Source organism: Athene cunicularia, assembly GCF_003259725.1.
Source record: "Athene cunicularia isolate RWA chromosome 7 unlocalized genomic scaffold, athCun1 chr7_part1, whole genome shotgun sequence".
Classification (NCBI taxonomy): Eukaryota; Metazoa; Chordata; class Aves; order Strigiformes; family Strigidae; genus Athene; species Athene cunicularia.
Window position 1 is genome coordinate 15,578,173 of NW_020799107.1, and position 20,883 is coordinate 15,599,055.

A 20,883-nucleotide genomic window follows, 5' to 3' on the forward strand; every position below is an offset into this window, starting at 1 on the left:
ACCAACAAACCAACCCCACAAATTCCACAGTTTGCCTTCAGGCTTACTACTACAATCAGGGTTTTTTTTAAAAAATTATTACTAATGAGTACAATAGATTTGGATACTACAGTAGATGAATGACATTGATACAGACAAGATTTCCCATGCAAAATAATTGACATTTAAAAAAAATAATTTAATAGAAAAAAATTCTACAGGAGTCTTGAAACATTTGGAAAATATTACTTTTTCTCCACAGGATATCAGATGGTAGTAGAGCACTACCAATCCACAGAGTCCAGTTTTGAAAGCTGGACCTGAATTGACCTCTAGGACCATGAAACACGGTTAATAACTCTCAATGATCCTTATTCAGATTAAGTCCTCTTGATTACAAGTCAAAACAAAACAGCTCTAAAATCCATAACTACAAGAAAAGATAGTGTAATTTATCTTTTTAAGGAGAGACAGGATATTTAAGACCTAACCTCAAGTCTGAGAAGCAATGGAGAGCAGAATAGTTGAGGAACTATGTAAAGGCACTTGATTCCTACAGATCTGTATGTTTCTTACACTAGTAGAAGTGCTTTTGGAGTCCTTCCGAAGTCTTGGCTCTTTCCCCAGCTGTGAAGTATTTTGCCAAAACTAACCACCTGAAAACCTGGGGCCTTGAAAAACATGCTCAAGGCCCTTTAGAGGCTTAGATAGAATGGGTCTGATGGCTTCTGGGAGCAGGATCCACTTTTAAGAAAGGGTAAAGAGCCTGTACTCAGGAAGCATATCAGCCAGACCCATAGAACCAGGCACTGAACCAAAGAGTACACAGGCCCTGCACTGTACAATAGGATCCAAGTAAAACAGCCTGAGGAGGATCAAGTCAGGAGAAATTTAAGAGAGGTGCAATATTTATATTGCTTAACTTTATGTATTAACTTGCTCTACAGGTATCTATTAAGTCTCGAGGCAAAACAGAAGGGTGAGAGAAAATTCATACAATTGAAATAATACTATATCTGAGAATCTACATTGTTTATTTCAGCAGTAAGTGCCCCCAAACCTGAAGTACAACATTTAAAAATCTACAACAAAAATAGAAAATATTCAAAATGCACAGAAACACAAGTCACCTTTAATGTGATTAAAACGTCACATGAAATTTTTTGCAGTTAAGTGGCAATTAAGAATGTGCTTTACAACACTGTATAGAAATTTGCAAGTTTCCTGTACAGGCAGGATCCTCATGCTTGTGCAAGTCGTTCTAGGACTCTTCGGTAATGTGAAACAAGTTGTTGGAAGTTCTCTTCTAACTGTTCATGTTGCATGTTTAGGTCTATTTGGTTCAACTGATTCGTCAGCTCCTCTGGTCTTAGACACCTTCTCATCTTGGCAAGTTCTCTCTGCTTTTTCTATGCAATCAAACAAATAGTAGTTTGAAAACAACCAAACATATAATATTTCATTACATTTATGAAATTTCAGTATCTAGTTTTTTAAAAATGTCACTAATCCCAAGAAAAAGACAGTTAACAGTGTTGGATTAGGACATATTTTCTGTTAAAGCCTCATAGTCTCTGCATTACCAATGAACCAGTGAAGTGAGAAATGGTTTCAAGTTTTTTTCTTGACCAAACAGATTAGGTCTAATGGTACTTCTAGTACTGAAAATGTATAGCATGCAAAACTAGACTGTAAAAAAATTGACCAAGATATTTAGTTCTATGCTGACATCAATCACACTGGTGTCCCATTATGTGGCTGTTCAGACAACTGATTTCCCCATAATTGACTATCAAAAATTAATTTTAAGCCTCCTGTACACAGAAAACATTTAATGAACTTGTCGCTGGTCAAAAGCTACCACAGGTTAGCAGTAACAGCACTGAAATGCAGTAAGATTATTTACAAACATAAACATATTTGTACAGTAAAAAGATAAGGAGTTCCACTTGCTGTGTCACATTCGTATTTAAGAAACAGTTAAAATACTATATAAGTATTTTGAGGTGTTTTTTCTTTCCCCGGGTATACTTTTATACAGCCAATACCTATTTCTGAACTGCTCAGTTCCTTAGTTACTTTCAGTTCTTCAGTCTTCCCTCACTTTGTAAAAGCAAAATGTCAATCAAAATTTAATTTAAAAAAAGAGAAATATATGCATTATGTATGTCTGGCATCTTATAAAAAAATCTTTGCAATGCCTATGGAATCACAGTTTGTTAAAACAACAAAATTTTCCCAAACTATTAAAGCTCTTCTGTACTCTAATTTGACACTTATGTCTCAAAGGAAAATTTGTTTTCTTTCTATGATTGATGCTGAGGGTCAGGAGGAAGGAGTAGAGACCACAGTAAACTGGTAAATGAGTAAGATCAGAAAACCTTTTATAGTCTTCCACAGATCCCATAGACATGCAAAGTTCAGTTCAGAAAATAAGGTTCTGTATCAGAGTCCTGATATGGCCTCCAGGTACATTTCTGGCCAATAATCAAGAAATAGTGCCTTGTAGAAAGATGTCAAAAGCAGCACAGCTGTTCAAATTTTAGATTTGTGTTAGCTCTATCTAGTCAAAATGAGTAAGATACTCAAGATGTGATGAGCAGCCCTAATGAACAGAGATGAGTACCTTCTGAACAAATTTCTGTCAGGAGAAAAACAGAAACCTCCTTATTCTAGAGTTCAAAGTCTACTTAATTAACAGGGACTATCTGTTAAGATAATGAATATTAGCTCTGAAAAAAAGGTGTCAGCTTTTATATGCCCATAACATCTAATACTGTAGTGTTAGGCCATCTCTAAGTTCCAGATTCCAGATAAAAAGCAAACTCCCTCTACATGTTTCAAATAACCAGTTGTTTCAATATCCATTTTCCCCCAGATATACTACCAGCATGTCCAGGTACATAAAATTGATACCTGCAATCAGTGACATTTTACCTGGGCAGTTTCAAGAGGATTCTTTGGGAGCAAGTTATTGGGCTGGGCAGAAAAGTATATTCTCTTCGAGTAGCAAAACCAAACAAAGTATTGTGATTAAGAACAGCAGTGGTGTTTACTTCCAAAAGGGGTGACATGAAGAACAAAGACATGTCTACCAGCACATTCCACTAATGAGCATAAAAAGCACAGTTCTTCACAAATGGAGAAGCCACAGTGAAACTGAAATTTCACAAGCTGCTCAGTCTTTGAACTATCTTATATCTTGGTGAAAAAGGCATCAATCTTTTACTTCCTGTATTAGCAGTACTTATACAGAGAGCAACACAGTTGGCTGTATCAGTCGTTCCAATCTAGTGATGCCATATACATAAAAATCACAGTATTTTTAGCAACAGCCTCCTTGCTAATGAGATAATTTCAAGGGGAATAGATGTATTACAGGTTTTTTCTGCATACAATTTTATTTCTGCTACTGTCAGCTGGGAAATAGCTGTAAGATGCAATACCATTTTTACTAAATTAAAGTAGTAGCAATTTAGAATTATTCAACATCTGTACAACACTGTTCAAATGAAGCTACCAAGTGCTTCATAAAAAAAATACCAGCATTGGAGCATGCAGTAATATTCCTGTTTCTTTATTAGAATTTGCTTTTCCCTTGCTCAAAATTACTATATATATTCAAATTTAGTGTAATTGTAGTTGTGAAGTTTTTGAAAACAGCACCATGACTAAAATTTATTAGAAATACTGTTTAAAATAAGTGCATGAGTAAGCTGTAGAACTTGCAGAACTACCATAAACAAGATGGCTGCATTTCATAACATGAAACAAACTCAGGTAAAATGTGTTGGCTGCTTTAAGGATTCTTTTGAATCCTCATTGAAATAACTGAAAAATTAATGCAATATTTTGAATTAGCAATATTGCCATCCAGCAATACAAAATCCATTCATTCTTAGTGCATTTATTGTATGCAAAGACTGAAGTGGAAACAACTGCTTGAAGCACTAGAATTGAAGCTGCTCATGGAATTTTGGATTTCCCCTATAGGACTTCAGTGCAGAGTGAATGAATTGAAACCATGTAACAGCCCTGTTAGGCCATGACTTTTTCAGCTTATTTATAGTGGACACTGAGTGAGATTTAGCAAATGAAACAAGACACTCATGGAAGAGAATAGAAAGTGTTTTGATTCAGGTCCTGCTACTCAGCATGACATGGTGTTATCTGCAGATCAGGCAAGTATTTAATACAGTGCTGGGTTTTCATTTCTACTAACAGTTCCCTTAAGTCCAACATGAGGACAATCAAAGTTTTGCTATTTCAGTCTAACAGGGTGCTGCTTTAGGAAGGCTTGCAAGCTAATCAAGGTACTTCTCATACTTTGTGAAACTTTTCCAACAGTGTTTTGGTCTACTTAGCAAGTACTTAGTTGAAGACAGTAGCTAACATGTTAGTTATACAATAAACCTAGATTTATTTATGGTCTATTGACTCTTAATGCAAAGACTGATACCATTATCAACTAGGATTTTTTTTTTTTTTTTAAGAAATTTGTATCTCAAAGGGTCAGTTTATGCAACAAGAACCAACTATACCAAAGATTCCTGAGAAGCATACTTATTAGGAACTAAGAAAATTACTTTGTGATAAGTTTAGTACTTGCTAGAATTTTACTGCTGAAATAATTTTATATTCCATCTGCACCGAGTTCTATGTTGACATAGCTGATTACTTCTAGCAAGTTGCTTTAAGACCTAACTAACAAATAGAACAGGAATGTAAACTGTGCCTAGCCTGCGGTGTAAGTTTATTATGGCATTTACCTCTCCAAATTTTTGGCTTGTCTATTTAAGGTATTTTAACCTTTTCAACAAATTGACATGTTTTTCCCCTTTAAGCCTACCTGGGCATAATGCCACTTGTAGTTAGGTAACTTAATGGTAACTTCCTGCTGGAACTGGGCAGGAAACAGTCAGGAGACAAGCATAGAATCTTCAGCACTGCTATATATTGATGTTGACTACATCTGTATACATGTCAGTTGAACACTGCTTAACTAATAGTAGTTGATTGGCAACATAATTGGCATCAACTACATTTATGGAAATGAAAGTAAAATCAAGTATAATTAGCCTTGAAATAAGTATTAAATGATACTTAAGTCATATACACCTTATAGGGGCCAATCAGTCTTCTTTTAATGTCCAACCGATAGCTTCTGGACTGTTCTGCATCACCCATATCTGTTGCACGCAATCGGAGAATTTCATAAACTCGTCTTGTGTGTTGCTAATGAACAGAAAGGAGAATAAAAACCATGTCTGAATAAAGAGGTCACTCAACAGAACTCAAAGTGGAGAAATATTGAAATGTTACAGTAGTTTCTCAGCTTATCAGAAGACAGGAAGAGGCATGGACAAAGCCTCTGTCAAACCCATTCTCCTATCAGGTGGGTTAGATGAATAAACATTTTTGTTTTTCCTTCAAAACCATTTTCTTCCAAACTGCCAGTGTCTGATCTCTCAAAATGTTGCACCAGCTGTAGAGGTGCTTCAAGGACCTGCTGTAAATGAGCAGACAAAGTTCAGAAGCCAGAGTCCAAAAATACTTCAAAGAACGGAAGGACTGGAACTAGAATGACATTAAGTGATATTTTACTAAACAGTATCTACTTTGCTGATTTTAATAATCTCCATATACCTAATGCCCTTCATAAGTCCCCCTGGAAGTTCTAAATGTTAGAATGAAAAACCAGTATCAAAAATTTTCTGTTTACAAGGGAAGAAAATGAAAGAATTAGTACACGGAAAACCAAAGTGCTTTTGGAACCCAAATCAGTATCACATCTGGGAAGGAAAAAAAAAATATTGGTACTATATTACTACTAACTGTTGCATCTGTATGAAAGCAGAATATAAGACCAATTGTTCTTTTTCTGAGCAACAGAACAAAAATAGGACGGTTGGTTTGCTACACTAGCACATGTTTAGATACTGTTAAAACAAAAACACCAAACCCAACCTATTTATCCTTTCAGGTTTAACATATCAGGCATAGAAGGCTACAGATGGAGTTTCCTTATACAAGCTATACCATTTTCATGAACATATCTGTATATTGCTTTACATCCTTCAAGCCTCAAATTTTTCATTAAACCATATTAAAATAAATTTTTAATTAAGCAGCTCTGCCTTTTCACTCCCATACTCACTAGTGAGTTTAATCACTTAAATTGAACAATTAAACTTGCTGGTAATCTAACTGTTTAGTTGTTCAAGTGTTTATAGCTGCTTTAGTAGCAGTTGTTTGCTACTTCAGTGTTTTGCATTCCGAAAACACTTTTTTTGGTATGAATATACTTGAAAGAAATGGAAACCATGTCAAACTTTTACATCAACAGAATTAGCAGGTTAAAAAAGCATCTAAAACATGAGCCAGTTATCTCCCTTCCTGCTACAACTTAAAAACCTGCTGAAATAAGGCAGAGTGTGTAAATTCCAAGTCTTCATCTCTATGTTTAAACTGTTATTCTACTAGTTTGATAAGAATATGTCCAACTACAACTATTCTGGTTTAATACCTTATTTATTTTCAGTTTGTGTTGAGCTTCCATCACCATTTCTTGGCTGAAACCTTGCATTAAGTTTCCTGGGGAGAAACAAGGCAAATCTTGACAGAGCTTTACAAGAACAAAGTCTCTCAGCTTCACATAGTTTTCAGATGGATCTTCCGCTATAAAGAATAAAAAAGCATGTAGTTAATATTAGTGTTATTTGTTTCCTCATCTCTGGTACGTACTTACAAAGAACTATGGAAAACAAAAGCAGATATAGTATTCATCATTATATAAACAACTGTGTTAACTGCAAGTACTGCCATCAACGTTTTAGATGCTTGACAGTAGATGTTAAAGAGCTTGCAGAAAGAAAAACTTTTATTTTGTGTATGCAGTACTGCACAGTATCATATACACATTTATAAGACTGTCAATATACATGCTAACACTCCTTGGGAAAAGAAAGAACTGTTGCTTTCGGAAAAACACCTCAGTTGAGAACTAGTTTTCATGATCAAAACAGTTCCACACGCAACTTTATTCCAACTTATTAACTATGTAGAAGGAAAATGCTTACAACATTGTGAATATATTGCTTTCCTCCTTAATTGTTTAGACAGACTTACTACAAGTAAGTAGCAGGGTCATGTTTCCCCACCACCATTCATTTATTTATTGCTAAACAGCTTATATCCCAGCTGTTGTTTTCTTTGCTTTTGACAGTGACTGTAAATAGTTGAAATCTGCAGTTAAAGGTGATCACAAGCTAGTAAGTTACCAAGAAGGAGAACTGGGATAGAAGTTTTTGCTGTGTATATGCAGTACTGTGCAACTGGCAATTTATCTTTTGGGTGGGAGACTGCTTATGATGATTGTATCAATTAAAATGTTTTGTGCATGAGCGGCCTAATCTTGTATTGCAAGTCTTACAGCACATATTCTGCAAGAGAGATGGGAGAAGCTGTGCTACAGTTAATTGATTCCATTCCTTTTTGCTCAGATTAGTTAAAAGACAGACAAGGCAGTTTCTGTACAGTAAGCACTACCAGCACATATTTTGCTTGTGGCAGGATGACAAGTAATAAGAAGAATAAAATATTTGTTGTAAGTGTGAAACTCCAAAGTATTTTTTTTTTTAAAAAGCATTAGTTCTTTTTCAAAGAGGTTAAGCAGATGTTCATCTCTTCTTTTTCAGAAAGGTTAAAGGCTTTGTTTCACTATTTTAGATGCCATGTAACTAAATATCCTGGCCATATCAAGATTATCCAGCCTGATTTTCCCCTCAAAAAGGATAATAAATTAATTTGTAAAAGCCTTTATTTCTGTAACTTAAGTGCCATGTAGAGTATTGCAAGCTTCCTCCTGCTTATTCCATAAAGAAATTAAAATCTGTTTCAGTGCATATTTACTGTTTGCTACAACGCTGTGTTTAAGGCACTATGCCATGAACATGTCGTGATTTATGCAGTATCATGTTAAGACTTCATTTATCCTCAGCTATAAAAGCTATGTAAAGCTTTGTACTATTAAAAGAAAAAAGAAAGTAAATCATTTATGCAACAGGAAATCATGTGCATAATGCAAGTTATAAATCCTTAGGTTCCTTGGAAGTGGATTAAAATTATGAGGTGGATTACTTTATGTTAGGACTATCCTGCAGCAATGCATTATGAAAGCAAATGTTCTCTTGTATTCTAATTGGAATGGGGGAGTTATTTCTAACCAAGATGAGGTCTGAGACAGCACCTAGAACTGAATGGTCAAGTCACACATTTGAACTTCATTTCTTCCCATACTGGACTTGAAACCACAAGACAGGATGTCATGTTTGTAGCCATTTGTTGTGCTATATTTCTTATGCACATAAATCCTTTTTTCCTTCTGCCATTTCCTCAATATTTTTTTTTTTTTTAGGTATTTATGCACACACATCCTATACCATGGGTGCCTTCAGCCAGCAGTACATATTCCTGGAGGACAAATTCACTACAGATTTTTCCTGTCTGTAAAATTTTGGCTTGCACTAATATTAATATGCTATTTTAGTTTGGTCCCACCCTCCACAATTTTGAGTTTTGGCTAATAGAAGTTGAACAAGGAATTTGACAAAGCTTGATCTCTTGGCAAACTCAGCTGTGTATCTCACAATAAAATGGCTAATTAGCTGGTAATCCGTTCATGCTAGGGATTGAGTTTTCCTGGTGTGCTGTTCTCTTAGTAAAGGATTTAAGGAGCTACATTATATACAGTTCTTCTGTAAACCAGGGTACTATTAATCCTGAACTGAGTTGAAGCTAAATCTTCAAAAGGCCATTTAATTCTGACAAATGAACATGGAAGTTAGTTTGCAGACTAACAACCTGTGAATGCTACAGGTTGCTTATTAAACAGGTGAACAGAGTTAAAAATTTAACACAAACCTGTTATATCAAGTACTGTAGGAGAAGACATATAGTATCTGTGAACAGTTTCAAGCAGTTGAGCACCATGGCCTTCTCCTTGGAATGGTGGCAAGATCAGCATCTGGCTACAGACAAAGGAATTTTCAGTTCAGATGCATTCATTTGCAAACATTATAATGTAAAGGCTTAAAACCAAAATGTTATTTCATTTTAGGTTAAAGTACACGTAGCAATCTTCATGTTAAAATATTGTTTTTAACAAGTCATAAAATTGTTAAATATTCAAAACTTGTTTGAGATCCCCTCTGCTTCAAGAAGGGAACAATGAAATAAATCAGTGCATAGCCAGCTAATAATGGGGATTTTTTTAAACAAATCAACACCATTATAAACAAGTATTGGGAACTTCAGCAGTTCCCTCTTCTGAAATAAAAGGCAAGGCACGAGTTACACCGCCAATTACCTTACACGTGGCCGGGTTTTGTCTGGGTACACATAGTAATTATAGACTGTCATGTAGCCTACGGTCGCAAAGAGCGTAGCTCCATCCTTATTATACTTCTCAAATCTGCAGATAAAACAGAAAGCCAAGCAGGTCAATTACAGTCGCGCTCCCATGCAGTGTCCATTTTCTTTTCCATTCTCCAACTGAATTTTCAGTGTCAGCAAGCTACTCTGTGAGGGCCCAATGGGTACACCTGCTATGTTCTGAATGTACAATTCACTTAATTGGTGTGCAGCAACTTGGATAAATCAGGCCTCTTTACAGCACTTCAGTGCACTTGCCTATTATAAAGATGAATAGGTGGCAAGTAAAAGAAAACACAGGCAAAGCTCATTTTACTGTTTAAGCCTACATTCAGGGCTCTAACGGACAACAGCATTTAATTCAGCTCTATTCTCAAGCTTTCCCAAAGCATAATGGAGGAAAACTCAAGCCTCATAAACAATGGTTTTTCTTTCCTGCGAAAAATATCATTATACTGCTCCAATAATTGGCTAGCCACAATTAAAATGCAGGCTTTGTGGAGGTAATAAGGTCTACTGTTGCTTTAGAACTGTACTTACACTAGAAAGTAGTTCCATCTTTCATCATCTACATCAATAAAGCTTGCAGTTTCAATAAACCACATCAAGAATGTCTGAAGCCTTTCATGATATTCTCGAAAGCCTGGACATGTCATGTCAGCCTAGGGAAAAAGCCAGGAGAAGTCAGGTGAAACCTATCACAGATGTAAGAGGAAAAAAAGCAAAACCTAATTAAATTCTCCAATATAAAAAAGAATGTTTATAATTATAAATAAAATGGTAACATGATAGTATTTATAAATTACAGTTGAAACATTGCTGCAAGTGCATCACTGCAAAATTAAGTTTGATTTGGTTGCTCAAAGGCAGAAGTTCAATTTTTCATACCTTGTATATCTGGTATGTTATATCTTCACCAGCTTCCTCGTTATGGACAGAGTATGTGTGTAGCAGCATTCCAAAGGGCCTGAAGTTGACCTCCTTCTCCAGCAGACACACAAAGTCATCCGTGTTTGTGCAAAAACCAGGAGGAACGATTTCTCTAATTTTACTTTCAACATCATCTGCCTGGAAATTACAAAAGGAGGAGGATCAGTGGAAGATTAGAAAAAGACAGCATTGATGTTACTATTGTGCTATAAGAAATGAATATAGGAGTGATGCTATGGCCTAACAGTAATTTTTAAAAAAAGAAAGAGAAAAAGCAAGCATTCCTGTTGTTCAGTAGTGAACTTCCAGCAAGTAAAGGAACTGCACTGACAAGATCCAGAAAGGTCACAGTCCAGCCACTGTAAGCATCAAAAAAACTCAGTTACAGCATAAGTTCATGAGCACTTTTATGTTTAGAGACTGCTATATTTTTTCAAGTAAAACCTAAGAATGTTGATGGCTATTCTGAAAGTGCAGCATATTCAGAAGCTAAGACTTTCCAGCCAGCAATTCTCCAAGACTACGCTACTCAGCCTTGTGAAACTCAGGTTCCCAAACAAACAGCTTACAAGGTGTTAGCTGGTGCAGAATTAAGTGGAGGAAAAGGGACAAAGACCAGCAATGGTAGCTCCTAAACAGGGAAGTGACAGCTAGCAGACTCTTGCATTCTTATGTCTCCTGCTTGAAATGCCTGCCTGTAGGATCAGCTGCAAACAAATTACAAACTCAGAAGACAACATCCTGCATTCTAACCAAAGAATATTTTGAAAACAGTTTGACAGAAGATAATTTAAAAAAAAAATAATTTAAGGATACTGTCAACAAATCTGTAGTCTAACATACTGGGGAAGGCAAAATATTCTGATACCAAAATCAAATTCGACATTAAAATTACTCTTTTCAGATAATCAAAATGAAAGTTAGAGACTATCAGCTGAGCAGACTTCATAATCCTTTTCAGACCCCCAAAAGACCACTTGATTGAATACATTTACTACTTCTTTTTAACCATGAATATTTGATGAAGTTTCACAATAACGTATTACTGCTTCTCACCAGGCAATAAAACTTAATGAATTGGTCTCAACTTAACAAAACCGTACTCCTCAATACAACCCCTAAAAGCCTGACATTACATTCAACAAAATGAGCTTACATTCAATTCAAACTTTCCTCTGGACAATGAATCCAGGTTTTTACTTAATGGAGTTTGCCGTGAGTTCAGCTGTAATGTTTGTATTGTATCTATTTCCACAAGGACTTACACAAGAACACTTTGTGTTAACTTACTAAGCAGCTCTTTCACACCGTTTACATGCATGATGGGTATTAGTTCAAAACCAAGACCCTTGCTACTTAGCATTCAAAACAGGGAAATTAAGATGCTTAGAACAAAACACACTACAAAAGGCTAATACAACATGCTACTAATTCCTGTCCTTTCAACCACAGTCCCTTAAGTAGAAGCAATGCACCTGCAAATGAATAGCACTTTATCATTCAGTTACATTTTTAGTGTAGAGAAAGATGGATCTAGTTCAGCACAAACAAGTTTTATTCTTAATGGTTTGGTACTACCAACATTTATATTTATATTTGTAGAGAGCGCTATTAAGCAGTTAAAATACAGCTCTACAATACACGGTTTAAGAACCCAGTTAAAATGCATACAATCTTTACATACATTTTGTTCTCAAAACAAAGGAGACATTTATTGGAAACTCTGCTATTTTTAAAGCGATATTAAATATATTTTCTTAACACTTACTGATTTAATGCCGTTACAAAAAATCAGCCATTTTTCAGAATCAATGAATTATATAACAAAAAATTATTTGTATGGAACAGTTTTGATTTTTTTTTTTTTAAAAGAACTGTGCAAGTGCATTGTTTACACAGATCTTAAGTCTGCAGTGCTAACAAAGCTGTAGGAAACCACAGCTTTCATCTTATATATCTGAAAAAGGCATACAAAAAAATATCTTGAATTAAAACAACACTTCCAAGCATCAGTTCAATAAATAATTCAGATTATGTGGGAGATATCTAAAAAGGATGAATATACAGGATAAGTATTATATAAATAATGTTTAATTTTGCTCCCTTCATTTATAAGTTTCTTCATTAGTGGCAAGAAGGAAGACAAACTTTCACCTGCTGAAAGCATGTGACATAACACATCCATCACTGGCTCTGACTACAAAAATATCTTGTTTTCCATAAAATAGAAAGAATTAAATCATAAGAACACAGGCTTTGCTCATAAAGCAGTAGAAAAAATCCTTCTTAGTTCTATATGACTACAAGATATTTTTACCTACTGCCTCCTAAAATTTCTCTCCCCTTGAAACGGGTCTGACAGTTTCTTGTCTTAAAGTATATTCCTCAGTTACTTTTAGGGTTAACAAGATCTCCCTTTCTTACAGAGGTAATCCCAGAATCTGCACTTTGAGTGGTAGCATAAATTTAAGTGATCCAATTTTCAGCTATTAAGTCATAGAATACTGGAATCTTGAAATATCAGCAGTATACAAATAATTTGTTTCATTAATACCTGTACTTTCTAATGGAAACATCCATTACTTAGTAGGCCCTTTCCAAACACTTCTCTCTGAGGTGCTCATAATCCAAGGAGTTACCAAAATCTGTTTATTGCCTTTCCCTTGTGTAGTCCTTTGATATTGGTGAGAGATTAATTTCTTAGAGCAAGGCACTCATATCTTACAACTGGCATAGATGCACGCAATGACACACATTCTCTTCAGAAAAACAATCCAGTTGACTAGAGCAGCAGTGTTAAACATAGGCAAAGCCACTTACAACATAGCATGCAAAAACCTGAATGAAGTCAGCCAAGAGTTGTTGAGCTTATGGTTCATGGAATTACTGCCTGTAATGTATTACCTTTGTAATCAGAATCATGTGAGGTGATGATGGGAAATCTGGCATAGGCTTGTAACTAAACTTGATTTGCAGTAGGACTGCTTAAGCAGGCAGTGTCTCTTTGTAGGCTGCATTTGACTCTGGATAATATTAACAGAGATTATTCTCATACTAACAAGCAGTTACAACATTTGTATACCATGTAGATGCTGTTTCAAAGCGACTTAAAATAATTACAGAAACATAACTGAAAGCTGAATTTCTCTAACAATTATATGTATTATATAGTGGGGAGCAATGGCGTGATCAGTAGTATTACTTTAAAAAAGGAATGCCCAATACTAAAATTACACTTTTTCATTAACATTTCTGTAAAGCAAATGTATTTGACCAGCTGCAAAGCAAGATAAATACATTTATAGTGAAGACTGTTTCAGAGGTTAGTGAAATACCTTCCCCCACCCCATCATAAAATGCAGATGAAAAGGAAGATACTTGAACAGCTGCAAATCTCAACGCAGCAAGCAATTTGGAGGTCAACGTCATTAATATTTACACTAGAAAGAAAGCAGCCTCTCTTCAGATATTTGAAAGAATCAACTCCACCCAAGGGATAAAGTCTGTCGGTTTTCATTAAATGAAGTGCCAACTTCTGTTCAAAACATAATCAGACTTTCCTGATCCTTCCTTGCTAACATGGTTTAGATCCATCTTTAGGGAGATTATATTAAGATGATAAAGACCGGAGTTTTGGCTCTTGACATTTCAGGATCTTATATTTTACCTCATATTTGAAAAGACCTTAGAGAAAAAAAAAATAGTGGTGTTGGGATGAATATTTCTGTCAGTCCCTAGCAGACATTGTAGCAGCTGCTTTAGCAATAATGGAACCAAGCTTAATATCACAGAATAAAACCACCTGCTGTTGAATGGGCTTGTATGGGTAGACTAAAAAAAATCCTAAACTTTGAATAACTTTGCAGAGTAATAAAACTAAGTTCTCTCCTGTAACAGTCATGTCAAAAGGCAGAATGGCTGTCCTTTCCTAAATATCATCTATTCACAGTCATGGATGGCAGATAGTCCACATCCTGTTGTGACATGATTTTGAAATTATATTGGTGAAAGGTTGGACTGTTTCATTTTAATATGATTTCTACTTTGCCAACAGGCTTTCCTTTTTTCCTTATTTCTAAAAAACTGAAGAGCATGACCTTTCACTCCTAAGATGCTTTGCCCTAGTCTCAAAAGTATTTCAGACATGTCCAGACATTTAGCCTGTTGAACTAAGTATATTCTGATACAACACAAGGGCAAATCTTCATTCCAGTGTTTTTTCCTTTACAATAGGCCTTTCCTTGAAAATACTTAAACTCTGATGAATTTGAAATTAGAAACTTAAAATACACCTTGAAGTCATAAAGTTGTTTAGGTTTTTTTTTTTAAAAAAAAATGCTTCTCAGGCAGAGGAATTTGAAGTCAGTGCAAACATACAGTCATTTCACACTACAGAGTATTATGAAGATTCATCAATAACCATATCAATAGCTGTTTTGGAGAGATATCAACTAAACTTTTTCTTCATTATAGCTAAGTAAAACTCAGATGATACTAAGCTTTCTCAATGTAGAGACCACTCCAAAACCTGAGTTTTACTAAATAACTGTACAGGTACTTATACAAGTATTTAACAGTTTAAAAAATTGTTAAGAAGGTATTTTATTCCTATTTCTAATTTCCATATACCTTTCTTCAAGTCGGCTGAAAGACTGATTAGCTTAGCTTTTGTGGGGTTATCTCAAATATTCTGAGACTGTATAGGCAGGAAAAATAAAAAGGTTTTCTACAAGTATTCTACAAGCTTGGAAAACCTGCAAGCAAGAAGAGAAAAGGCTAAAAAAACCCCCAAAATCCCCAAACAAGACATCTTGCAGGTAATGGCATTATTGTATTCCTTTAAGGCATAAAGCACACACGACTTTCTCATCATTTCTGCCTTACTTGTTTTCAACAGTCTAGTATCCTACCTCAAAGTGTTTACAGAAACGTCCCTTTTCTTCTTACTGAATTCTTTTCAATATATAAAAACCCACCAGTGCTAGCCCTCTTCCTGGAGACAGTTAACATGAAAATACAGATGTGTTAAATTATGACAGTTTTTGGCAGAACTGCCTTTTGTATTAGCACCTCATGTTTGACTGTACTGTTTGGCAGTTTTGATATTACTGCAGTCAAAGGAGGAACAATGGGAAAATGTATAGATGAAGTTGAAAGCTTTTCAGCTTAGCAAAAGAAGCAGCATCGTTTGTTTGCTTTTAATGTAAATCATATTTGGGTGGGCAACTAGTAAACCTAGAATATTTATCCATATCTCAACTAAACCTTCTCAATAGTATTTTAAGTGCAGGTCTGGTTCTGTCTTTACCTCCACACAGTCAAACTTTTCATTAACTTTAGATGTATACTCAATGCGGAAGAGCGTTGACAGGTTACCAGCGATATAGTACAAGAGGATCTTCAGTCCCTTGTAGCCAAAAGCAACTTCACTGAGGAAGGAGAAAAAAAACAATCAGGAACTCTATACACAGCAAAACATTCACTTAACATGCTTTGACGTTCACATCTTTCCCAGTGAGGTATACTGAGCTTCCTAATAGGAAGAGGCAATCAAACTGGATGTGTGCTGTCTAGACAGAGATAATGTCTTACACTACTTCTAGTTATTTTGCTCCTCTAGTGGAAAAACAGAACATGTTCCTGAACTCAGTAAGGCAGTGTCTGTGCCCTTACTGTGACAGCTCAAGAAAGAATACCTGAAATAGCTAATACTGCATTTATGGTTTTCAGTATCTTAGACTCATTAACATTTACTTATAGTGACTGATCAGTAACATTTATTACAACTTGCTTTGCAGTGTCATAAAATATTCTGGAATATATTACTGCAATTTATACTGTATAACACACAGATAGATAACCAGTCATAGCAATAAGCGTGGTTTTGGTGGACAGTTTCTATATAGTTATCCAATCTAACTAGAATGGAGTAAATGCAAAAGAAAGGTATGGAATACAAAAGCCTTGTTTACACTTTGAAAATACTGAGTTGCCTGAACATATACTGTTGGGAAGTATAGAGAATTTCTTTTCAATTAAAAAACTGAACAGCAGGAAATGGTAATGTTCACAAAGAAACAGGTTCCTTTTCTGTTATTTTAATGCATAGCTAAATTTTTTTTTTTACTTTTTTTCCTTTTATGGTAGCACATTTATAATTTAAAATTTGAAGTGCCAGAACAAGGATTTCCTTGTTATACTGACAGATTGGAGAGTTCTCCCATTTCTAATTATTGTCAATGATAGCTGCAGTAGATGTGCAATAGTGTTAAGTAATTTTATTACAATATGGGTAGTTCATCCTAGTTGGATTACTCTGAATGCCTTTTAAAGTGATTGGAAATTGAAAAAAACCTCAACTACTTCAAGAAGTTGAGATACATGCATGTGGATTTTCCTTAGCAGTGTGGGGTTTGGGTTTTTTTTAAGCTATGGCCAGATTGTTGAATATCACTAATGAAAATATTAGATGACACTTTAGCACTAGGGTCAAGGTGGCTAACTTCCCTACAACATTAAAGTCAGCATACCTGAAAAGAGAGAAACAATCTTTTCTAGGTTCTGTATCCCCTACAAGTCTAGCTGGCTACAAATGTACATATTAGACAATAAACCCCTGAATTTAATACAGCTAACATTCAATGATCTAGAACAGCCAACGATGTGAGTTTAAAGTTAATACTTGATTTCTATGTTTTAATCACTAAAAATCCCACTTAATAGTAAAAAATAAATTGATATACTGTTTTGAGATATTGGGGGGTTTAGTACATACTACCATGTAAGTTATTATCAAGAATTGATAATTCTTTCTTAATCTTAGAGAAGAGCCATGAACACAACTTATTAAACAATTCTTACAGCAAAATCAGGTATTTCATTCTCTGCTAATCTACCTTAAAAATAGCATACAAAATGACTACAGGCTCAAACTCTATGAGCTAGGCACCAAAGCCACTGTTTATGAGATACAGCCATAAAATTGAAGTATTGCTGTGTCATTTAAACTAGCTTGGCACAGCAAGATTTCTTGCTTTCTAACAATTTGGAAACAGCTTTTCCCTTCCAGACCTATTCATTTGAATCTAGATACTTCAACTTACTCGTCTCCAAACACCTGATGGCTATACTCTGGATTAAACGTTGTGTTGTCATCCTCTAAATCCTCAGGAAAGCGAACTGAGGGTAAAAGAAAAAAGAACACAGCCAAGTCATCAGCTTCAGTTTGTTTATCCAGAGATGCCTTGCTAGATGCTCATGCATTCTTCCACTACAGAGTCAGACAACTTCAATTGCAAACCTATGTTAGGCTGGCATACAAATGAAATAAAGACATCTTGGGCAATTTAGATGCATGTTATTTGATCTGAGGAGATCAAAACATTAAGCAGAATAAAACTGAGAAATTGACAAAGATGTATACATGTATATATATTTCATATATATCTCTCCTGATTGTTACTGCCTTTAACTTCATCTTGAACAATGAGGACACTGCCCAGCTGGATATTCCCACAGTAAGCTGGATCGATCATTTAATCAATGTTGCCTTCTCATTCTGCCATTCTTTTCCCACATGCAGGTGAGAGCATTTCACTGTAGGGGGTCTTCATGAAGTGATGAATGGAAAGAAATGTTTAGGTGCATTTATGTTCACGTCAAAAGTTTCGGAGAATTAGCATGGATACATACAGAACAACTACACCAATACTATACCAGTACTTGTACCAATATTACCAAAATAAGTAGTGTTTTCCTGACTCTTTACCTCTCCTCAAAACCTAGTATTAAACAAGGTCTTTTCTGGTAATGTAAAAATATTCACTATAATGGAATCTACTCAAAGTCAGTCACTTGGCAAACCAGCATTTTATTCATGCTTATGGAGTTACAGCAGTTGCTCCACAGCAATTGTGACAGGGGTTCTTCCATCATAAAATATATCATTTATGATTTGTGGGTAAAATTAGAGATTAAAGTAGAATTTTCAAGGAAAAATTTTAGAAGGCTGCAAAACTTGATTCCTAAACATCCTCTGTGTATTTGCAGTTAAAAAAATCACTACAGTTGTAAAAGATATAACTCTTAACTATAACTCGTCTTTAGGTTTAATTCAGAGCACAACAAATCTGAAGCAAAGTAGTAGTGTTTAAAAAACTCCACCCCAAACAACCCATAAAAGAAACAAAACAAAACCCAAAGAACAATTCTGAACTGTCACCATGGAAGAAATTAGGATCCTGAAAAGGACAGTGTATGACTGCTTTTATATGCATGTGGGAAACATGTGCTTTTTTTAAAACGGTTAACACTTTGTAGCTTCTCATCTCTTAATATAATTTGTATGTGGGACATCTACTCTCAAAGAAAAAAAGTTAAAATTATTAGCTGAGATGGTACCTTAATTAAAACCCCCCTCACAGTCTCCCTGAAACTTGATATAGTAGCTTCTTGGATTTCTACACAAAACTGATGTCACTATCTCTCATTCTTTCCCTTTGTTTTAGAAAAGTGGAAGAGAAAAATAAAACATTAGATCTAGTCATAAAACCATTATTTGAAATAATGTTTAAGAGAAATACTTCACAGTTACAGTGGCTTAAAAACTTATGTATTTTGGTTATAATGACATCTTGGCTCACAAGCCAAAGGTGGTTGTGTGTTAAAAATGTGACTAAACTATATGGAACAGATTGCTAGTAGTAGTTCTTTAAAGTGTTAACAAGGTCATTACTTTTATTTTCTAAACAAATTATGGTATTTGTACTACTCAAGGGAACAAATTGCTAAAGATTAAAACTTAGATAGGGGTGCCTTATTCATATACTTACTCCATATACTGCTGCATGTAAATCTGAGATATATAAGCAAGTCCACCAACAGTTCAGTAATTCTGTTTGTATTCTGGGTATCCAATTAATAAAATTAGCTAGAGAGCAATAAACAGTTCTCAAAAGATTGATTTTTTTTTCCTATTCAGATTTTAAACAGTTTTCATTAAAATGTCTTATGTAATCCCCAGGGCAGAGGGGGGAGGGCTGCAAACAGCCCAACCCAACAACACTTTTCAGTCTTTTTTCTTGTTTTTAATCTTTTTTTCCCCCTCAAAGAGGAAATATGTTACAAAAAAATATAGTAAGATATTTGTAACCCTAAAGAAATGAGTTCTATTGCTATGGTCACCATAAAGACAACACATACTTAGGACTGTACCACAGTATAAGGATTATAGAAAAGGGAAACTAAAAGAACATATTGAATACTTCGAGAAAATAAGATATAATTCCAATGAACTCTAACATGCACTCTAGTAACATGCTGACATTATTATGCAGATAATAATAATTCAGGACTGAATTTCTATAGCTTTAGCAAAGGTAGACTATGTATTCCTATTCTTGTGTCTGTATACTTACATTAGAAAGTACATATTAAAACCTGGGATTTAAGCATAAGGAAGCTTCTTAAGAAGGTACTAAAATATTCCAGTATCAAACGCACAATATTTAAAGTGACATTACCTAGTTTCAGCTTAATTGCTTCATTTGTATTACATTTGTATTCAGCCAGCTTCTTCTCCATAGCAGTAAGTCCTGAAGAAAAGATTTTTTTTTAAGAGTTAAGAGGTATACAATCTATGTGTCACTATTACTCAACATATTTAGAAAGAATTAGGAAAAGTTTCTCAAAACCAGAACACACACCCCCCCCACAAAACCAGATGGTTAAAAAAAGCTACAGTTTGCTACAATGTGTAAAAGGAATATAGAGGTTTATCTCAAACACTTTTCTGGAACTAGAAAACAGACCACAAGTGTCTCTCTTCCTACTTTCTGAGAATGAAGGGCATTACAGTAAAAATATTTAAATGTTCTAAGTTATTATCAATAAAACATATTTGAAAGCTTTAGACATGCTTCTTTTACTAAAGAACATGTTAAGTAAAATGTTTCAGGGCATTTCAAGTGCTTCCTTTAATTTCTTTCCACAAACAGGTGTTAGTGAAGTATAGTGGCATATATACACCAGCAATTATCTAGTTACCACTTTTCTTCCAGAACAGATGCAAAAGAAAAAAACAAGTTGTGTCTAATCTGTTCTTCAAAGCATAACCCAGCACATAAGACATGTTTCACTTATCACGGTATTTTTCAAGTGCTTTACAGATCCAGGCCACCCTTCGTTCTAGAAGCCTCATCACAAAGTTCCTTCTCTAACTTCAGATAGTAAACTAAGCAAAAACAAGCTTGGTTTTTTTTACCCCCTCCCCACCCCCACTAAACTAGTGGACATGGAGGTATACTCTGGTTTACTACTGCTAAGCATAGAGACCGTGAGTCGTGGGCGCCTGCCTGCCCAGCAGCAGCACGTCCATAGTAGCAGGGGCTCGGAAAGTTGGCCGGGCTCCCCACCCAGACGCCCCATTCCCCAGACGCCCGAGCTCACCGCGGTCAGCCCTCACCGGCACCCTCACCCGCTGGCCCGAACTCCCACGCCTTGCCCCCCATCGCAGCTACAGAGCATGCGGCAGCGGGGCCTCGC

The 20,883-nt window shown here is 35.3% G+C and overlaps 1 protein-coding gene across 1 annotated transcript; it reads right to left on the reverse strand.

Annotated features, from left to right (window-relative positions):
• Positions 1-986: 986 nt before the first annotated feature.
• On the reverse strand, positions 987-19,934 carry HAT1 (histone acetyltransferase 1). The gene is made up of 10 exons (XM_026852449.1): positions 19,863-19,934; positions 17,445-17,520; positions 15,650-15,770; positions 10,300-10,479; positions 9,952-10,073; positions 9,347-9,451; positions 8,902-9,008; positions 6,506-6,657; positions 5,098-5,214; positions 987-1,388 (listed from the first exon to the last, which is right to left on the reverse strand). Exons 1-10 carry the CDS (start codon positions 19,921-19,923, stop codon positions 1,221-1,223), a joined length of 1,209 nt encoding a protein of 402 aa, XP_026708250.1. The 5' UTR covers positions 19,924-19,934; the 3' UTR covers positions 987-1,220.
• Between the last annotated feature and the right edge of the window lie 949 nt (positions 19,935-20,883).

What these genes read in the sequence shown, in the direction of transcription:
- HAT1 (XM_026852449.1), bottom strand. Translation starts at nt 19,923, where the DNA reads ATGGAGAAGAAGCTGGCTGAATACAAATGTAATACAAATGAAGCAATT. An exon ending in AAAAGTTTGACTGTGTGGAG is followed by an intron (nt 10,480 to 15,649) that starts GTAAAGACAGAA and finishes TGTAATTTCCAG; the next exon opens with GCAGATGATGTTGAAAGTAA. An exon ending in ACAAACTGAAAATAAATAAG is followed by an intron (nt 5,215 to 6,505) that starts GTATTAAACCAG and finishes TCTGTTCATTAG; the next exon opens with CAACACACAAGACGAGTTTA.